The sequence below is a fragment of the Pseudophryne corroboree genome, chromosome 3 (assembly GCF_028390025.1).
Source record: "Pseudophryne corroboree isolate aPseCor3 chromosome 3, aPseCor3.hap2, whole genome shotgun sequence".
Lineage (NCBI taxonomy): Eukaryota > Metazoa > Chordata > Amphibia > Anura > Myobatrachidae > Pseudophryne > Pseudophryne corroboree.
The window spans coordinates 332,849,952-332,871,945 of record NC_086446.1 but is presented as its reverse complement, the minus strand read 5'-3'; the positions used below and the strand labels follow the sequence as shown (position 1 = coordinate 332,871,945).

Here is a 21,994-nt window from a genome sequence, read left to right as displayed (position 1 = left end):
ATAATAGCATACCTCCTGTACTTAATACTGACAAATACTATAATAATGAAACTATACCCAAAAATGTAGATGTCATTTTAAACAACCAATCTCTTCTTTTGAATCCAGAATGTAGTCTACCTGATACACTGAATTCTTGGTTCCTTGTGACTCAGCTACATGTATGGTAAGTAGGAAATACAAGAACCTTTTGTATATGCTATGTGCTGAATTGCAGTTGATTGTACTTGGCACATTCTGAAAGTTGTCACCTTTTCAATGTCACATGATACATGCTAAGCGACAATCCTGTGTAATTGCTGTTCAATACATTTTGCATGGCATTTAAGGGGTGAATTCAATTACTCGCAAGTCCGTTTTGTGGCTGTAAAATCCCATTTTACGGCAATTTTTTTTTGCCGAGGTAATTCAGTTACCCCGTTTTCACCGCACCTGTTTTCATGTGAAAACACACATTATCCAGAATAAGTTCCCTGATCAATGTGTATTAGCGATCTCAGCCGTGAAAACACTGCACTTATCAGGGATTTTGGGCCAGATCTATTAAGCCTGGAGAAGTGATAAGTGGAAGGTGATAATGCACCAGTTAATCAGCTCCTCACTGTCATTTTTCAAACCCGTAATGAATGGTGCGATATCACCTTCCACTGATCACTACTTTATCACTGCTTTATCACTTCTCCAGGCTTAATACATCTGCCCCTTTTGTTTCTCCTGCCTCCGGCTATCGGGGGATAATTTTATTACCCCCTGGGGATCAATTAGCTGTGGTAATTTACTACGGCTAATTGAATTCCCCCCTGTGTGTATGTGTGATGTAGAATTCCTAAAGCAGTTACCTACAGCCATGTATTCTATTGTTTATCTTTCAGATTCAAAACTCATTATGTACATGTAGGGAGATATCCAATTACCCCGCAGTACATTACCGCAGGTAATTATATCACCCAGGGCTATCCTATTAGCCCCGATAAGCCGGCACGAGCGGCGGCTTATCGGGTGTTACCTGTTGCTGCACCATGGTGCTGGCTACTGACAGCTCCCAGTGAAGCGCTGCACCTCCTGCTCCCCCCAATCATATGACTGCTCCCTTGATGTGACCGTGGCCAGGGGCGGGGGAAGAGGGGGATGCGGTTCACTGCGCTGCCCTGGCTTCCCCACCAGGGGTCACTGCACTGAGTGCCGGCTCCCGGGCCGCAGTGCCCTCCCTGCAGTCCCAGCCTGCTGCTGTGGCGGGTATGGGAAACTTCAGGTTTCTGTGGTTATCGGGGGTTTTGTTTCGCCTGCGAAACCAAATACCTGGAAACAGCCCTGTTTTTATGCGAAAACGGGGCTGTTTCTATCAAATACACACAGATTTCACTGAACCTGTGTGTTTTCGGGAGAGGATGTATTTTTTTTAAGGCAACCAAATTGGATAACCTGTAAAAAAAATATTGGTGAAACATCAGAAAAAAGTGCCAAAAACAGCTTTTTTCCGCATTCGATGTTGCTTAACCTCTAATAAGATAAGTGCCTCTCATTTCCTTTTAATTTTTTGGGGGGGAAATCACACAAACTCAATGTAAGACCTCCACCCATGTGACCCATCCTTCCACTTTTTGCTCCCCAAATACTAACCCATTTTCTCTAACGTCTTAGTGGATGCTGGGGACTCCGTAAGGACCATGGGGAATAGACGGGCTCCGCAGGAGACATGGGCACTTTAAGAAAGAATTTAGATTCTGGTGTGCTCTGGCTCCTCCCTCTATGTCCCTCCTCCAGACCTCAGTTTGAATCTGTGCCCGGACGAGCTGGGTGCTATTCAGTGAGCTCTCCTGAGCTTGCTGTAAGAAAGTATTTTGTTAGGTTTTTTATTTTCAGGGAGCTCTGCTGGCAACAGACTCCCTGCATCGTGGGACAGAGGGGAGAGAAGCAGCCCTACTCTCTGAAGATAGGTCCTGCTTCTTAGGCTACTGGACACCATTAGCTCCAGAGGGATCGTACACAGGATCTCACCCTCGTCGTCCGATCCCAGAGCCGCGCCGCCGTCCCCCTCGCAGAGCCGGAAGACAGAAGCCGGGTGAGCATAAGAAGCAAAGAAGACTTCGAAATCGGCGGCAGAAGACTCCAGTCTTCACTGAGGTAGCGCACAGCACTGCAGCTGTGCGCCATTGCTCCCACACACACCTCACATACTTCGGTCACTGTAAGGGTGCAGGGCGCAGGGGGGGGGGGGCGCCCTGGGCAGCAATTGAGACCTCTTTGGCAAAAAGTACACATATATACAGTTGGGCACTGTATATATGTATGAGCACCCGCCAAAAATTGTACATTGAAGCGGGACAGAAGCCCGCCGCTGAGGGGGCGGGGCATCTTCCTCAGCACTCACCAGCGCCATGTTTTTCTCCACAGCACCGCTGAGAGGAAGCTCCCCAGCCTCTCCCCTGCAGATACACGGTAGAAGAGGGTAAAAAGAGAGGGGGGGGCACATAATTAGGCGCAAAAATCAATAAAAACAGCAGCTACTGGGTTAACATTAAGTTACTGTGTTATTCCTGGGTTAATAGCGCTGGGCTGTGTGCTGGCATACTCTCTCTCTGTCTCTCCAAAGGGCCTTGTGGGGGAATTGTCTTCAGATGAGCATTCCCTGAGTGTGTGGTGTGTCGGTACGTGTGTGTCGACATGTCTGAGGTAAAAGGCTCCCCTAAGGAGAAGATGGAGCAAATGTGTGTGTGTGAGGGGTGTCTCCGTCGACAACGCCGACACCTGTTTGGATATGTGTAATTAAGTGCTAAGGTGAAATTATTGCACAAAAGATTAGAGAACAGACAGGGAATCTACCCATGTCTGTCCCTATGTCGCAGAGACCTTCAGAGTCTCTCAAGGATCACTATCCAAAATAATAGACACTGATATCAACACGGAGTCTGACTTCAGTGTCGACTATGATAATGCAAAGTTACAGCCAAAATGGCAGGAAAGTATTCAATATATGATTATTGTAATAAAAGATGATTTGCATATCACTGATGACTCATCTGTCCCTGACACAAGGGTACACATGTTTAAGGGGAAGAAAGCTGAGGTAAATTTCCCTCCTCTCATGATGAGAAAGAGCGGGAATCTCCAGACAAGAGACTGCAGTTTCCCACAAAGAATTCTCAGGGAGTATCCTTTCCCTACTAGGGCCAGGATACGATGGGAATCTTCCCCTAGGGTGTCACGTTTGCCCAAAAGGTAGCCCTGACTTAACAGATAGCGTGCACATTCTGATACACTACTCAGACCGGCGATTGTGTCGGCATGGGTTTATAGCGCTATAGCAGCGTGGCCAGGTACCTTATCAGCAGAGATTGAGACCCTAGTATGTATGTATATGTATATATATATATATATATATATATATATATATGTGTGTGTGTATATATTTATAGATATATATATATAGATATATATATATAGATATATATATTAAAGATGCTGTCTTAAGATATATATATATATATATATATATATATATATATATATATATAACATGCCCAAAGAGACATTAGTCTACTGGGTTCTAGAGTCAACGCTATGTCGATTTCTGCTTGACGTGTCCTGTAGAATATGCAATGGACAGGTGATGCCGACTTAAGAGGCATATGGAAGGCTGAGGATTGTGTGGAGAAGGGATCTCGGACCTGGTCTCCACAGCTATAGCTGGTAATTCTGATCTTTTGCCTTATATTCCTGCACAGCCTTAGGAAAGCACGACATTATCAAATGCAGCCTTTCGATCACAAAGAAACAAGAAAGTCTGAGGTGCGTCCTTTCTTGCCAGAGGCAGGGGCAGAGGAAAGAAGCTGCACAACACAGCTAGTTCCCAGGAACAGAAGTCCTCCCCGGCCTCTACAAAATCCACCGCATGTCGCTGGGGCTCCACAGGCGGAGCTAGGCCCGGTGGGGGCACGTCTTCGTAATTTCAGCCACAAGTGGGTTCACTCCCTGTTGGATCCCTGGGCAATTGATATTGTGTCTCAGGGATACAAGCTGGACTTTGAGGAGATGCCCCCTCACCGACGGCCCTGCCGGCTTCCCCCCACGAGAGGGAAATAGTGTTAACTGCAATTCACGAATTGTATCTTCAACAGGTGGTGGTCAAGGTTCCCCTCCTTCAACAGGGAGGGGGTTATTATTCGACCATGTTGTAGTCCCGAAACCGGACGGTTCGGTCAGACCCATATTGAATTTAAAATCCCTGAACATATACCTGAAAATGTTAAAGTTCAAGATGGAATCGCTAAGAGCGGTCATCGCAAGCCTGAAAGGGGGGTATTTTATGGTGTCTCTGGACATAAAGGATGCATACCTTCATGTCCCCATTTATCCACCTCATCAGGCGTACCTAAGATTTGTTGTACAGGATTGTCATTACCAATTTCAGACGTTGCCGTTTGGTCTCTCCACGGCACTGAGAATATTTACCAAGGTAATGGCGGAAATGATGGTACTCCTGCGGAAGCAAGGGGTCACTATTATCCCATACTTGAATGATCTCCTCATAAAAGCGAGGTCAAGAGAGCAGTTGCTGAACAGCGTAGCACGCTCTCTGGAAGTGTTACGACAACACAGCTGGATTCTAAATATTCCAAAGTCGCAGTTGATTCCTACGACTCGTCTGCCTTTCCTGGGCATGATTCTGGATACAGACCAGAAGAGGGTTTATCTCCCGATGGAGAAGGCTCAGGAACTCATGACACTGGTCAGAAACCTATTAAAACCAAAACAGGTGTCGGTGCATCACTGCACGCGAGTCCTGGGAAAGATGGTGGCATCATACGAGGCCATTCCCTTCGGCAGGTTCCATGGGAGGACTTTTCAATGGGATCTACTGGACAAATGGTCCAGATCACATCTTCAGATGCATCGTTTAATCACCCTATCCCCCAGGGCCAGGGTGTCTCTCCTGTGGTGGCTACAGAGTGCACACCTTCTGGAGGGCCGCAGATTCGGCATTCAGGACTGGGTCCTGGTGACCACGGATGCAAGCCTCCGAGGGTGGGGGGCAGTCACACAGGGAAGAAATTTCCAAGTCTGTGGTCAAGTCAGGAGACTTGCCTTCACATCAACATCCTGGAACTAAGGGCCATATACAACACCCTACGTCAAGCGGAGTCCCTGCTTCGCGACCAACCGGTTCTGATTCAGTCAGACAACATCACAGCGGTGGCTCATGTAAACCGCCAAGGCGGCACAAGGAGCAGGGTGGCGATGGTAGAAGCCACCAGAATTCTTCGCTGGGCGGAGAATCACGTAAGCGCACTGTCAGCAGTGTTCATTCCGGGAGTGGACAACTGGGAAGCAGTCTTCCTCAGCAGACACGACCTCCACCCGGGAGAGTGGGGACTTCATCAAGAAGTCTTCACGCAGATTGCAAGTCGGTGGGAACTGCCACAGGTAGACATGATGGCATCCCGCCTCAACAAAAAGCTACAGAGGTATTGCGCCAGGTCAAGAGACCCTCATGCGATAGCTGTGGACGCACTGGTGACACCGTGGGTGTTCCAGTCGGTCTATGTATTTCCTCCTCTTCCTCTCATACCCAAGGTGCTGAGGATCATAAGAAAAAGAGGAGTGAGAACAATACTCATTGTTCCGGATTGGCCAAGAAGGACTTGGTATCCAGATCTGCAAGAAATGCTCACAGAGGACCCGTGGCCTCTGCCTCTAAGACAGGACTTGTTGCAACAGGGGCCCTGTCTGTTCCAAGACTTACCGCGGCTGCGTTTGACGGCATGGCGGTTGAACGCCGGATCCTAGCAGAAAAAGGCATTCCAGATGGGGTCATTCCTACGCTGCTAAAGGCTAGGAAGGACGTGACGGCTCAACATTATCACCGTATATGGTGAAAATATGTTGCTTGGTGTGAGGCCAGGAATGCCCCTACGGAAGAATTCCAGCTGGGCCGTTTCCTTCACTTCCTACAGTCGGGAGTGACTTTGGACCTAAAATTGGGTTCCATTAAGGTCCAGATTTCGGCCCTATCCATTTTTTTTCAAAAAGAACTGGCTTCTCTGCCTGAAGTTCAGACGTTTGTAAAGGGAGTGCTGCATATTCAGCCCCCTTTTGTGCCTCCAGTGGCACCTCGGGATCTTAACGTGGTGTTGAGTTTCCTGAAATCACACCGGTGTAAACCACTCAAAACGGTGGAATTAAAATATCTCACGTGGAAGGTGGTCATGCTACTAGCCTTGGCTTCGGCTAGGCGTGTGTCAGAATTGGCGGCTTTGTCACATAAAAGCCCTTATCTGGTTTTCCATGCTGATAGAGCAGAATTGCGGACCCGCCCACAATTTCTGCCGAAAGTGGTTTCATCCTTTCATATAAACCAATCTATTGTGGGGCCTGTGGCTACTACTGACTCGGAGGATTCCGAGTTACTTGATGTGGTCAGGGCTTTGAAGGTTTATGTAGCCAGAACGGCTAGGGTCAGGAAAACAGAATCTTTGTTTATCCTGTATGCTTCCAGCAAGCTTGGTGCTCCTGCTTCAAAGCAGACTATTGCTCGCTGGATCTGTAATACGATTCAGCAGGCTCATTCTGCGGCTGGATTGCCGCTGCCAAAATCAGTTAAGGCCCATTCCACTAGGACGGTGGTCTCTTCTTGGGCGGCTGCCCGAGGGGTCTCAGCATTACAGCTTTGCCGAGCGGCTACTTGGTCAGATTCAAACACTTTTGCAAAGTTCTACAAGTTTGATACCCTGGCTGAGGAGGACCTTGTGTTTGCTCATTTGGTGCTGCAGAGTCATCCGCACTCTCCCGCCCGTTTGGGAGCTTTGGTATAATCCCCATGGTCCTTACGGAGTCCCCAGCATGCACTAGGACGTTAGAGAAAATAAGATTTTACTTACCGGTAAATCTATTTCTCGTAGTCCGTAGTGGATGCTGGGCGCCCGTCCCAAGTGCGGACTTCTTCTGCAATGCTTGTATATAGTTATTGCCTAAAAAAGGGTTATGTTATAGTTGCATCAGGGTTGATCTGATGCTCTGTTGTTCATACTGTTAACTGGGTAAAGTTATCACAAATTATACGGTGTGATTGGTGTGGCTGGTATGAGTCTTGCCCTGGATTCCCAAAATCCTTTCCTTGTACTGTCAGCTCTTCCGGGCACAGTTTCTCTAACTGAGGTCTGGAGGAGGGACATAGAGGGAGGAGCCAGAGCACACCAGAATATAAATTCTTTCTTAAAGTGCCCATGTCTCCTGCGGAGCCCGTCTATTCCCCATGGTCCTTACGGAGTCCCCAGCATCCACTACGGACTACGAGAAATAGATTTACCGGTAAGTAAAATCTTATTTTTTAATGTAAAAAAAAAAATAACTTATATTGCTTGACTTTTATTGGCTTCATTGGGCTTGATTCAATTCTGTGCAATGTTTTTAGTCCAGGAAGGCGGTCCGAGAGCTATTTAATTGATCGCACTTTTATGCCCATCTAGAGGATTTCTGCGAACACCTCTCCTGAGGTTGCGATCAGATAGCTGACTAAACTAAACTAGTGCCGCAATGCTGTTTTCTGCCTTTAGTGTGGCTTAAACAGAAAAATGCAGCAAACGCTTAAGTCAGAGAATGCTGGTTCTCTAGAGAATTGCCATCTCCCGACTAGCAATGAGGACAATTGAATACAGTAGCTCCGAGTCCTCATTCCCGGCCCTATTAATGTCACACAAAATTGAATCGAGACCATTCTATTCACAACCGTAACTGAACTGCATTTGATGTATATTTGTCCATGGCTGTTTAAGGCAACATGCAGTTATGAAATAGGCAAGTATATAACCCCTTTATGCTTTCTGAATGTTTATCAAAATCAGATTGGGATCTACTATATTTTGACAAAGGATTCTTCAAAACATTGTGGAGAGTTTGTGTGCTTGCAGGCATATTCCAGATACACAAATTGCACTCCAAGTAGAGCCCTAGGGGGGATTCAATTAGCAGCTGTAATTTACTAGACGGAAAATAGAGTGGTAGCCTCTGGCTTTAACACCAGGGTTATTCAATTACAGTCCCTTTTTTTTAGTTGGAAATTACCCTGTTAACTCATAGAATGCTGTTTAAGTTCCTGGACCTATGTGTTAACACACTTGCAGCACCCACAAACGGGCAATTTAACAAAGATTTATTTTCGAGCCTGCTTAGGCTAGAAAATAAATCTTTGTCAATCGCATCCTGCGGGCTGCTGCCGGCTCTAATTGGATATCCCTGCTGCTTCAATTATCCTGCGGTAAATTACTGCGGCACATTGATTCCCCCCTTAAAATACTTTGTTTTAATCCTTTTTAATTCATGAGACACCTTGGAACCGCATTTCATAGTTTTGAAGATTTGAGAGGTTAGTTTCTCTCCATCTCATGGCCCCAGAATTTTTCTGCTTAATTTCATGTCTGTTTATCAGACACCACACTAATAATCCCTTTATTGCTTGAGATAAAGGGAAAAAAGAGGTGATGGCTGCAATATCGTATATGCACCCATCACCTCTTTTCTCCTGCAGGGTCCACAGGTTATCCACAGGATAACATTGGGATATGAGGTAGCGACAGCGGATTGACACCAAACGATCTAAGCTTTCGGCCTCCCAGAATGCATCCAGCCCCGTCCCTATATCCCCGCCTCCTGGCTCAGCCAATTCAGTTTTTTGTTTGGTGAGGCAGGAGCTGGACCATGGTCAATGAGCTGCTGGTTTTTAGCGGCCATAAGCTTTTTTATTTTATTTTTATAGTCTTACTATTATTATTTTTTTAGCGATCTTACTTCTAAAAAGTGTCTTATACGTACCTTAGAAAGAGTCACTCCAACAACTCCCCGACGGGTCGCGACAACGCTTACCCACGTGTACAGTGCTGTTTCGGCGGGCGTCTGAGTAGGATGTACTGTACTGGCAAGTCAAGCAGACGTTACCAGGCTGTGGCTGGAGCACGAAGAGTAGGTAAGGCATCGATTCCGCTTAGTAGAGGAAACGCGAGACACAGCCGCACTGTTTCGGGATGGAGACCACCGAACAGTCGCTGACGCGGCTGCCACCTCGGGTGCACCAGCGCTAGGCCTCAGGGATAATAGGCTCCAGGGGTAGTATAAGGCCGCGATCCCTAGGGTTGATGTCAGCAGTGAGTAAGACGCTCCCTTGGTTGCCCCTCCCCCCAGTTCATGACCAGTTTTCCTCCAAGTTTCCCGCCATGAACAGAGTTTGCGCTTCCGTCTGAGACGCTGTGTATCTAAAAGGACCCAGTCGCAGCATAGGCAGCTGTATGACTGGTGTGTTGGTGTTCACTTGAGCGTCTGTGTTCACTGTAGGTTCACGGGGCGATTGTGTACACTAATAGCGTCTGGATGCACTCAGCGTTCAATAACGTAATGATTGATCCTGAAAGCGGGGTGAAGTCTCCCTGTATCCCACTCTCCTGAGCTGGGTGATACAGCACTAAGTCTCTATCTACCTTTGGTACGAATAGTTGGATAAGTGCCTGATGCATATGAGTCTGTATTGCTGCTGTTTTCTTTTGTTGTGCGACTGAATACGTCTAAACTCCTATATAAGGTAATGCAGTAATATGTCTCTCCTACATACTTGAAATGTATCTCTAGTTGATTGTGCTCATATTGCTTTTTATACTATGTATTACCTGTGACTGATTGCTAGTGTGATTGCTGACTTTACTATTTTTTGTTAGTTTTTGTGTATTCCAATCCTCAATGCTGGTGCAAAGTAGGGGGGGATCGGATTGTATGTCACTTTAACAAATTGTCAAGTGTTTGCAGTCACAATTTGTGTAGTTAACACTGTAAAGGTGTGTGATTTATTTATCATGTATAAGAGAGGCAAGGGTGAGGAGGATACACTCTCCACAGCAGCACCAACACTGATGTCATGTTTGTCTTGCAAAGCTGGTTTAACCTCTCAGGATCTGGTTCAAAATGGATTATGTGCAAATTGTTTTAGCTTTCACCAAAGACTCCTGAATAATCCGAGGCAGGCACAGGTTCACGTTGAACCCCCATGTACTACTTTTGGCCAGACATTATCCAGTATAGCTGAGCGGATAATGCCAGCTCCTATACCAGGGATAGGTTATCCTATTAACCCTTACATGCAACATTCCACCTGTGGGTTATCACATCCATTACAGGAATCAGCAGCCTCTCAACAGAAACAAGCTGAAAGGCTGGTGGTAAGTAAATCACATAGACATGAAACAACATCTTCACAATCTACACATGGGGGGTAATTCCAAGTTGATCTCAGCACGAAACTTTTTAGCAGTTGGGCAAAACCATGTGCATTGCATGGTTTTGCCCAACTGCTAAAAAAAAATTCCTGCTGCAATCAACTTGCAATTACCCCCATGTTTCAGATGAGGACTCGTCGGAGAATGAGGACTCATCACACTCTGGGTCTGCATACAGAGACAAGGTGGAAGGCCTTAGCTCAGTGGACATTCCTGGGCTCATTGGTGCTATTAAAGCCATTCTATCCTTGGTGGAGGCAGCAGAGCCTTTGTTAAAATCTAAGGCACCTGTGTTTAAACGTCCCAAAATAGTTAGGACTGAGTTTCCAGGGTCAGAACAGCTGATGGAAATTATGCAAGAGGCTTTGGTTACACCCAGTAAGAAGTTTAGAATTCCAAGGAAATGGAATTCCCATTATCCTCTACCGGCTGGGGACTGTTTAAAGAGGGAGGTGGCTCCCAAAGTAGATACGCATGTCAACCGATTGGTGCTAAAATCTACATTACCTCTGCCTTCAACATCATTAAGTGATGTCATGGATAGGAAAATAGATGGTTTTCTTAAAACCATTTTTTCCTTGTCTGGGGCAATCATAAGACCAGCCTGGCTTCAGCATGGATGGCAAAAGCAGTGGCAGCCTGCGCTTATGCATTGGAGGATGACCTTTCAATGGCATCTAGAGAGCAAAAATCCCATATTGCACATATCAAACAGGTTTTTATGGAAGAAGCAGCCTTGGTTACGGGTACAATTGCCTCTCAGGCATCAGCCTTAGCAGTAGCAGCTCGCAGAGTGGTTTGGCTATGTACATGGAAAGCTGACTCAGAATCCAAGAAAGTTCTGGAGTCTTTGCCTTTTACTGGAGATATTCTTTTTGGTAAAGAATTAAACAGTATTTTGGAGTCAGAAGCAGACTCCAAAAAAGTGAAGTTTCCTTCCACACACAAATCCAAGCCTAGATTTCCAGCTTTTCGGCCCTTTCAGACTCAAGGAAAAGCAAAAGGAAAGGGTTATTGCAAATCGCCTCAATCTGACAAGTCTGGTAAGACTAAAATGCATTGGGCTACCAGAGGGCCGGCTTCCAAATCAGAAGATAAGCTATCAGCCTGATGGTACGGTTGTCCATCTGGTGTACCCCAGGGTGGGAGGCTGACTTCTTCAGTTTGCACAGATCTGGCAGCATTCCACCACAGATGCCTGGGTGCAAGAAGCGGTATCTCACGGTTATGCATTTGCTTTCAAGAAACACCCTCCTCAAAGGTTTTTTCTCCTATGTCCTAGAGCAGGGGTGTCAAACACAAGGCCCGCGGGCCAAATCCGGCCCGCCAGACCTCGTCTGATGGCCCGCGGTGCCGCCGCCAGCCTTGCAGCCTCCCCTTTTTTTTTTTCAATGAATTTACTCCGTGCCTGCACGGAGTAAATTCATTTTAAAAATGGCTCAAGTTAAAAAAAAAAAAAAAAAAAAAATTTACTTACCTTCCGGGACCTGGCCCGACTTCTTCCTGCCCCGCACTGCTCCCTGGGTGTCGGACGTGACGTCATCACGTGACGTCCGCCCGACATCTCCAGGGATCAGAGGAGCGCGCGGACGCCGCGGAGAGGAGCAAGAAGAAAGAAGTAAAAGAAAGAAAGAAGTAAAAGGTAAGTAAAGTAAATGGAGGGGCAGATGGCTGGGCACTATAAAAGGGGGCAGATGGCTGGGCACTATAAAAGGGGGCAGATGGCTGGGCACTATAAAAGGGGGCACATGGCTGGGCACTATAAAAGGGGGCAGATGGCTGGGCACTATAAAAGGGGGCAGATGGCTGGGCACTATAAAAGGGGGCAGATGGCTGGGCACTATAAAAGGGGGCAGATGGCTGGGCACTATAAAAGGGGGCACATGGCTGGGCACTATAAAAGGGGGCACATGGCTGGGCACTATAAAAGGGGGCAGATGGCTGGGCACTATAAAAGGGGGCAAATGGCTGGGCACTATAAAAGGGGGCACATGGCTGGGCACTATAAAAGGGGGCACATGGCTGGGCACTATAAAAGGGGGCACATGGCTGGGCACTTTAAAAGGGGGCACATGGCTGGGCACTATAAAAGGGGGCACATGGCTGGGCACTTTAAAAGGGGGCAGATGGCTGGGCACATATTACAAAAAACAGTAATAATTGAATGCAGTGACATTAATTTATGATAATAAAGAGTGGACACATAGACCTACAGATACAACCGGCCCTTTGATGGGGACCAAACTGCTGATGCGGCCCCCGATGAATTTGAGTTTGACACCCCTGTCCTAGAGGATGCTGGGGACTCCGAAAGGACCATGGGGTATAGACGGGATCCGCAGGAGACATGGGCACATTATAAGACTTTGAATGGGTGTGAACTGGCTCCTCCCTCTATGCCCCTCCTCCAGACCTCAGTTAGACTCTGTGCCCAGGAGTGACTGGACACACACTAGGGGAGCTCTACAGAGTTTCTCTAAAGACTTTATTGTTAGGTTTTTTTTATTTTCAGGGAAACCTGCTGGCTACTGGCTCCCTGCATCGTGGGACTGAGGGGAGAGAAGTCAGACCTACTTCTTCTTAGTTAAAGGCTCTGCTTCTTAGGCTACTGGACACCATTAGCTCCATAGGGTTCGATCACTTGGTTCGCCTAGCTGCTTGTTCCCGGAGCCGCGCCGTCACCCCCCTCACAGAAGCCAGAAGAAAGAAGCCGGGTGAGTATGAGAAGAACAGAAGACTTCAGACGGCAGAAGACTTCAGTAACGGAGGTAAGCGCAGCGGTAGCGCTGCGCTCCATGCTCCCACACACCAACGGCACTCACAGGGTGCAGGGCGCTGGGGGGTGTGCCCTGGGCAGCAGTTACTGAGTCTCTCTTTTTCACTGGCAAGAAGTCATATTCGGGCCCTGGCACTGGCTACGTTACCCCCGCCAGTATACAACAGCGATCGCGCTGCGTGCCATTGCTCCCACACACACCAATGGTTACATTGGTGCAGGGGGGGGGGGGGGGGGGGCGCCCTGGACAGCATTATATATGTTATTTGAGGAGGTATATAGTGTATAGACACTATATACGGTCCCCTGTCCTGCATATAAAACTATATTATACCGGGGCTGAAGCGCGCCGAAGAGGGGGCGGGGCTTAGCCCTCACAGCAGTGTTCAGCGCCATTTTTTATCTGTCCCCGCCAAAAAGGTGTACAAACAAGGGGGGACACAGATTTTTAGTGTTATAATGAATTTAGCACTATTTTTTAGGAAGAGGCGTATAATCATTGCTGTGCATGTTTCTCTGTGTGTTCCCTGTCAGAATACCCACTATAGTCCACATGTGTCTACACAATCAGCTATGGGAATCACTGTCGGCATCGCAGACGCCTGTTGGTACTTGATGCTGTAGATGCAGAGTCAACAGGTCGGTAGTTGTTTGCTTATCAAGAGTAAACACTATATGGGAAACACAGTAGTGTGTGGGTGACCCTGTCGGCACCAACTGCTATTACTGGGTGTAAATTAACATGCTGTAACTGCCTTATGCCCGTATATATATTTATTTGTATATGTATGGTACGGTTCCATGGGCCTGTAGCTCGTGCACAGACTCGGTAGTATATGTGGGGAAGTGTTATTAAAATTGTTTACGTATACTCCCGTCGGACCCCTCAGGGTCGCAAGAATGTTATTTTGCCTGGTTACTACTCCCTGCTGTCGACTACTGGGTTTTCTGTCGACCATAAGGTTTCCTGTTAGATCCACAATTGGGGCATTCAATACATGGTCATACACATTACGAACACATTAATGTCACTAGGGACCCGAGGGTTCCGGACAATCCGCTTATATGTATGTTTTATATATATATATATATATATATATATATATATATATATTTAGGATATGTGTGTAATTGTGTATTACATTATGTATATTCATATTATGACTTATAATGAATGCTGAAGTAATAGTATTCCTTCTCGTGCTGGTCGCTCTGTTGATAAAGCTCTAGGTCGGCCGTGTCGAGTTGGTCTCAGATCCTCTCAAGGAGTCCGAATGTTTATTCTTTTCCCGTCGTGGATAGAATGCTGTGAAAGTCAACTCCTGGTCGACACGGGGCCCTGTCACAAAGGATTGTACACAGGAAGCTAAGTGATATTTTATTTCTATGCTTTGGAGTTATTTGCATTACATGCACATGGGGGAGTGTTTATATTCGGAAAGGCATCCGATAGTATTATCCTAAAAAGAGAAGGGATGTTTATTATGTTGATTCTTCTCTATAACATTGCGGCAGGCTACCGTGCGAATGCAGGAGGTGTATGTCTCAGTTCAGTCAGTCTCGGCGGATACTACTGGTAAATCTGACTTCGTGAGTTAGACACCTTCACAACGGTTGGGGACGCATTCTGTTGTGGGATGCAGTCATTTTAACCGGGTCGATACCGTTCTTTTTTCCCTTTTGGTGCAGATAGTGGAAGGTGAAAAGGTAAGAGTTCTGCAGCCTTCTTAGGTTTGCAGAAGTGGATGTCGTTTTCTGTTTCTACCACGTCCACCGCATGACGCTGGGTCTATCTGGCTGGAGCCCACTCCAGTGGGAGCTCGTCTACTACTTTTTCAGTCAGTCCGGGAATGGACTAGGACCAGTGAGTTAAGTATAGAATACAAAGGGGGACATTCTGGCGTTTACAGATGTTTGCCCTCACTGATTTTTCAAATAGATCTTGCCGTTTCCCCTCTAGAAGGGGAGGTAGTAAGCGACGCCATACCAGTGTTGCGTCAGGTTCAGGGCGTTGTCCTGCTGTCCCTGTGTAAAAAACAAAACAAAGTTTTCTCTTTACGTGGTTGACCTACAGGATGGATTCTCTCAGACCAGAGAGCTCCAGCACGTAAGGGTAGAAAAAGGGTTAAATGCGTGTTTCTCTGCATTCGGCTTACCTGGGTTGATATCCAGGATTGTCTTCGCCATTTCACCGGAGTGATGGCAGTATGATGGATTCTTTCAATAATAAGAGCTATTGTCATTATGTACTGAGACGCTCTCCTGATTAAGGCGAGGTCAAGAAACAAGTGGTGCAAATCGTTGTTTCTCTGTCTGTTCTTCAACACAGGGAACGGCTGTTGTTCCCATCGACGCAGATGTCGGAGGTGGGTATCAGAGTAGTTACTGAACGGTTGAAGTTCTCTGTGTTCCTGTGGAAAGAGGTATGAGGATCCAGAGTCGGATCAGAGTTGCAGTGACAATCCATCAATAGGTTCTGTTGAGGAAGAAGATGGTGCGGCCTAAGAGGCTTTTCAGTGAGCAGGTCAAATGCCAGAGTGGTTTTCACGGGGCCAGTTGGAAATGTGGTCCGGGTCTCACCTTCACATGCGCCAGAATATAATCCTAATGGCCAGGATATCGCTCCTGTGGTGTCTGCTCAGTTCTCACCTCCTAGAGGGAAGAAGGTTTGAATCCAGGATGAGATCCTGGTGTCCGTGCATGCAGATCTCCGAGGCTGGGGAGCAGTCCTTGCAAGGGAAGTATTTCCAGAAGAAAAGGTCAAGCTGGGAAGCTTGTCTGCAATAAGCTTTCTTGAATTAAGAGCTATTTTCAATGAACATATGCTCTCTGATCTTCCGTGTTAATTCTGTCGGACGACTTGACAGCTGTGGTGTAAGTAAGGCGGAACATGGAGCAAAGCGGCAATGGCAGATGCCGTAAAAGTTTTCCGCTGGGTGAAAGGACTGGTCAACGCTATATTAGCAGTCTTCGGTCCGGATGTGAACGACGGAGAAATAGATTCCTCTGCAAATGCGATCTCCATCCGGGAGATATACAGTCGTCATCGAGAAGTTTCACTGAAGCGACAGGTCTTTGAGGTGTGCCTCAATTCGACATATTGGTATCTCGCCTTAACAAGAGATCTCAGGGATATTGTTCCAGGTTAGGGGACACTCAAGCTATAGCAGTGGACGTCCTCGGGACACCTTGGGTGTTTTCAGTCGGTCTATGTGTCCCCTCCGTTTTCACTCTTCTGAAGGTGATAAACGTAAGACGAACAAAGGTTCAGGCGATCCTCATTGTTCTGGTCTGAACATGGAAGGCTTGGTATCCAGTTCTTCAAGATTTACTCATAGCGGATCCCTGGCCTCTTCCTCTACGTGAGGAACTGTTACAGCAAGATCCGGGCGTGTATCAAGACTTACCGCGGCTGCGTTTGGCGGCGTGGCGGTTGAACGCCATATCCTAGCCAGAAAGGGTATTTCCAGTGAAGTCATTTCCACTTTTCTTCAGGCTAGAACAGAAGTAACGGCAAAGCCTTACCACCGTGTTTGGAGAAAATATGTGTCTTGATGTGAATCCAAGAAGGCTACTACGGAAGACTTTCAGTTGGGTCGTTTTTCTCCATTCTTTGCAAGCAGGTGTGGGTGCAGGCCGAAAGTTTGGCTCCATTCAAGAGCAGTTTTGGCCTTTATTAATTTTCTTTCAAGAAAGAATTGGCGACATTTCCGGAAGTTCGGACCTTCGTGGAAGGAGTACTGCACATCCAACCTCCGTTGGTGCCCCCATTGGCACCGTGGGACCTTGACGTGGTGTTGAGTTTTCTTGTGTCACAATGATTGGAACCTTTCTGAAAGGTTGTGTTAAATTTTCCCTCTTGGAGAGTGGTCATGCTTTTGGCTTTGGCGTCCGCAAGGCGGGTGTCGGAAGTGGCGGCTGGGTCTCACATGAGCCCCTGTTTGATCTTCCAGGTGGATAGAGCGAAATTGGGAATTCAGATAATCGTTCTGCCAACAGTGGTTTAGGTGTTTCGCAGAAACCAGCCTATTTGAGGCCTGTGGTTACTTGAGCTGATTCAAGGTCTCTCGATGTAGTTGGAGCTTTGAATATTTATGTCGCCAATTTGGCTCAGATTGCGGAAACAGATGCTCGGTTTGTCCGGTATGCTCCCAACGTGATTGGGGCGCCTGCGTCTCTGTAGTCGGTTACACACTAGATCTGTGATCCGATTCGGCGTGATCGTTCTACGGCTGGATTGCCGTTACCGAATTCGGTAGTGACCCATTCTACTTGGAAAATGGGTTTTCTTGGGCGGATGCCCGAGGAGTCTCGGCGATTCATCTTTGCCAAGCGGATACTTGGTCGGGTTCAAACACTTTTGCTAAGCTATACAAGTTTGATACCCTGGCTGATGGGGTCCTCATGTTGCTCAAACGGTGCTGCAGAGTCGTCCGCACTCTCCCGCCCGGTCTGGAGCTTTGGTATAAACCCCATGGTCCTTACGGAGTCCCCAGCATCCTCTAGGACGTAGGAGAAAATAGGATTTTAATACCTACCGGTAAATCCTTTTCTCTTAGTCCGTAGAGGATGCTGGGCACCCGTCCCAGTGCGTACTGTGTCTGCAGTAATTGGTTATGGTTACACTCTTGTGGTTTTTCTTTTCTGTCAGGCTGTTGCTGATGTTGTGCATGCCATGGCAGGCGGTGTCTTTTTATTGGTTGTGTTGACACACTGGTTGTGTTACATATTCTCTCAGCATGTGGCTGTGTATTTTTCATGCCGTTGGCTGGTATGCTTTTGAATGCCACGTTCTGCGGTATATTCGTGGTGAGCTGGTATGACACTCACCGTGTTTAAACAATAAATCCTTTCCTCGAAATGTCCGTCTCCCTGGGCACAGTTTTCTAATTGAGGTCTGGAGGAGGGGCATAGAGGGAGGAGCCAGTTCACACCCATTCAAAGTCTTATAGTGTGCCCATGTCTCCTGCGGATCCCGTCTATACCCCATGGTCCTTACGGAGTCCCCAGCATCCTCTACGGACTAAGAGAAAAGGATTTACCGGTAGGTATTAAAATCCTATTTTTGTACCAGCCCGTCTTCAATGGAAATGAAGGCCAGGGCTTTGAAGCAACTTCTGAACTGCCTTTTGCAGTCAGAAGTGATAATTCCAGTTCCTCCTGCACAACGAGGACAAGGTTTTTATTCCAACCTATTTCTAGTCCAGAAGCCAAATGGGTCATTCCGGCCCATACTCAATCTCAAAGTACTTAACAAGTACATTTGGGTGCCTCAGTTTCATATGGACACTTTACATTCTATTATTTTGACCATGGAGCCAGAGGATTTTATGGTATCCCTGGATAATCCAGGAAGTTTACCTTCATGTTCCTATAGCACTGTCCCATCGGCGCTATCTCAGGTTTGCTATCCTCCAGCAACATTTCCAGTTTCAGGCCCTACCATTTGGACTGGCCACAGCTCCCAGAGTTTTCACCAAAATTATGGTGGTAATGGCATCTTTTCTCCGTCAGCAGTGGATAATGATTTTTCCATACCTCTGTGAGTTATTAATCCTGGCACAATCTCAGGAATTGCTTCAGTGTCATCTGCGACAGACAATAGCTTGTTTGCAGAGACATGGATGGCTCATAAATTGGGCAAAGTCGTCCCTGGTTCTGTCACAACGGATGACTCACTTGGGGGCTGTGTTGGATTCGAATCTTCAGAGAGTAATTTTATCTTTGAACAAAATATCCAAAATTCAGTCAAGGATTCAGGAGTTGCTACACAGTCAAAAGGTATCCATTCACGCAGCAATGCGTGTGATGGGATTGATGGTGTCGACATTCGACATGGTGGAGTATGCTCTGTTCCACTTGAGGCCTCTGCAAAGTCTGATCCTTTCCAAATAGAATGGTTTTCATCAGACATATAAAAACGCAGACTATGGTCCTTGCTCTGGAAGTAAGGAGGTCATTAGCCTGGTGGCTACAGACATCCCATTTGGACAAAGGGAGACCCTTTTGGATATCAGATTGGGAAATTCTGACAATGGATGCCAGCCTTCAGGGCTGGGGAGCGGTGTCAGGAATGAGTTGCTTCCAGTGGCAGTGGACCAAGGAAGAAAGTTGCCTGCCAATAAATATATTGGAACTTCGGGCCATATATATGACACTTATTCAGGCAAAGGACATCCTTCAGGGGAAACCAGTCCAAATCCGCTCGGACAATGCAACGGCAGTAGCGTACCTCAACCATCAGGGAGGAACTCGCAGCCAAAACGCAATGAAGGAGGTAAGTCACACGTTAAAGTGGGCAGAACTTCATCATCCGGCCTTGTCCGCAGTGTTCATTCCGGCAGTCCTAAACTGGGAGACGGATTTTCTCAGTTGATACTCCATTAATGCAAACGAATGGGCTTTACACCCCGTGGTCTTCCAAATTCTGGTAGACAAGTGGGGGTTACCGGAGATAGATCTCAGGGCGTCCCATCAGAACAACAAAGTTCCCGCATACGGGTCAAGAACAAAGGATCCCAAAGCAATCTTTGTGGATGCCCTGTTAGTGAGATGGGACTTTTGTCTGGCCTATGGGTTTCCACCAATCGCCCTGTTAGCCAGGGTCATGTGAAAGGCAAATCAAGGAAGGGGGACTGTGATACTAATAGCTTCGGCTTGGCCCAGAAGACATTGGTACACAGATCTGCAGAGGCTGCTTATGGGTGTTCCATTCCTACTCCCTCAACATCAAGATCTCCTGTTTCAGGGTCCTTGCTATCACAAGCACCTGGATCGACTGTCTTTGACGGCATGGCTCTTGAGACTTCCATCCTGAAAGCAAGAGGATTCTGACAACAGGCAATTCAAACAATGCTTAGAGCAAGGAAACCTTCCTCAGCTCACATTTATCATCAAATTTGATCCTAGGTCTTTCAGAGTTTCCAGAGTTCTTTTCCATTTTTGGATTTTTGGGGCGTGGAGTTCCCTTTATTGCTCTGGCTGGGCCACTTTGGGGCATCACCACCTTACATGTATTTTTAACACTTATATCACCTTGTGTTTGTTCTATATTTATGTAGCATTTTTCACATATCTTTTACACTTGTAACACTGCTCAGCTAAACCTCACTTTCAAACACTTTGACACCTTACTGCTGTCCTCTTTTTTTTTTTTTTTTTTTTTTTTTTTCTATAACCCTTAGCAGCCTCTTTCATTTGCTTAACACTGATCTTTCACTCCTATCCTTTTTCTGTGTTATGCTCTGGGGTAGTGTGGCTGGGGTAGTTGGGGGTGCTCTGCGCCCCAGAGGCGAACCCCTATAGTGTTAGGGACCTGTCCGACGAGGTCACCGTGAAGTAGATGGGCAGGCCAATACTGGCCAATATATGCCAAGAACCACAAATATTATGGTTGTCATAATTTTAATGGTGTATGGTGCACCTGCACCCTTGTTTCTATATTGTAGTACTAAGTCCCAGCAAGGTAACACATCCCATTATAAGAAGCTAGGGTGTGCAGTCCAGGCCCCATCTCTATAATTTCCAGAGTCCTAGCATTCCTTCAGGCGGGAATGGACAAAGGTCTAAGGGTGGCTTCCTTGAGAGTGCATGTGTCATCATTGATTGTATGGTTCCAAAAGGAAATTGCTAACCTACAGGATGTGCACACTTTTCTCCAGGGAAAGCTGCACATTCAACCTCCTTTTGTTCCTCCTACAGTGTCTTGTGAGTTAAGTTTAGTTCTAAAAGCCCTTCAAGTTGCCCCATTTGAACCACTAAAACGAGTGGATCTTAAATGGTTGACATCTACAGTTCTCTTTCTACTGGCTATTGCTTCAGCTAGAAGAGTTTCAAATTTAGGGGCACTGTTATGTCGCCCTCCTTTTCTGATTTTTTTTTTTTATCCAGAGAGTGGTTCTCAGAACCAAATCTGGGTATTTTTCTAAGGTGGTGTCTAAATTCCACCTTAACAAACAAATTGTAGTCCCGGCCTTCCAAGGGCTGGACCTTTCTGCGGGAGATGCATCATTGGACGTAGTCCGTGCTTTAAGGATCTACGTGGATTGTACCAGTGCCATCAGAAAAACAGACACACTCTTCATTCTCTACGGATTCCACAAGAGAGGATGTCCTGCTGACAAGCAGACACTTGCGAGGTAGCTTCGGGTCACGATTTCAGAAGCATATTCTCAAGCTGATCTCCCTATTCCGGCTAATGTCTCTACTCACTCTACTCGCAAGGTCAACGTGGTGCTTCAGCAGAAGAGATACATATGTAAGGCAGCCACATGGTCTTCCATTAAAAAATTCATTAGACATTATGCCTTGGATACCTTTGCCTCTCAGGATGCTGAATTCGGGCGAAGGATTCTCATGTCCAATCAGGAGCTTCCCCACCACTAAATTGCTTTGGGACATCCCAATGTTATCCTGTGGATAACCTGTGGACCCTGCAGGAGAAATATTCGTTATGGTAGACTTACCGTTGATAACTCTTTCTCCTAAGTCCATAGAATCCACAGGGATTTGAGGATCCCTTCACTCACTGACCTCTTCTTCTGTTATGTAAGGGTGTGCATGTGTGTTCTTATCGCCTGATTAGGGCTCTCTACGATGCTCCTGCCTTTAGAGTTGGAAAACAACTGAATTGCCTGAGCCAGGAGGCGGGGATATAGGGATGGGCCCATTGCATTCTGGGAGGCCGAAAGCTTTGATCGTTTGTTGCCAATCCGCTGTCGCTACCTAGTTATAGTTATAAATAGTTATCACTGGTAAGTCTACCATAACGATTATTTTTAATTGTTTTGCACCACTTAATAGATAATTGGTAAGAAGGAGGATACTTCATCTCCCTTTTTGGTACTTCTACTCTTGTTGTCATTGACTGTGCTACCTATAGTCACTGCTATTATAGCAGTGACTATAGTAAAATGTACAGGTGATTTATGTCACAGTGCTCTTTCTTCTGAAATCAATGACT

General features: G+C 46.6%; 1 protein-coding gene across 2 annotated transcripts in view; it reads left to right on the top strand.

Annotated features, from left to right (window-relative positions):
* Positions 1–21,994, top strand: part of LOC135055460 (ubiquinol-cytochrome-c reductase complex assembly factor 1) — a 406,324-nt gene that overhangs the window by 203,023 nt on the left and 181,307 nt on the right. For both annotated transcript variants that reach the window (XM_063959573.1, XM_063959572.1), the window contains exon 6: positions 109–166. In XM_063959573.1, coding sequence (XP_063815643.1) covers positions 109–166 — 58 coding nt within the window. The remainder of the gene's footprint in view (positions 1–108; positions 167–21,994) is intronic.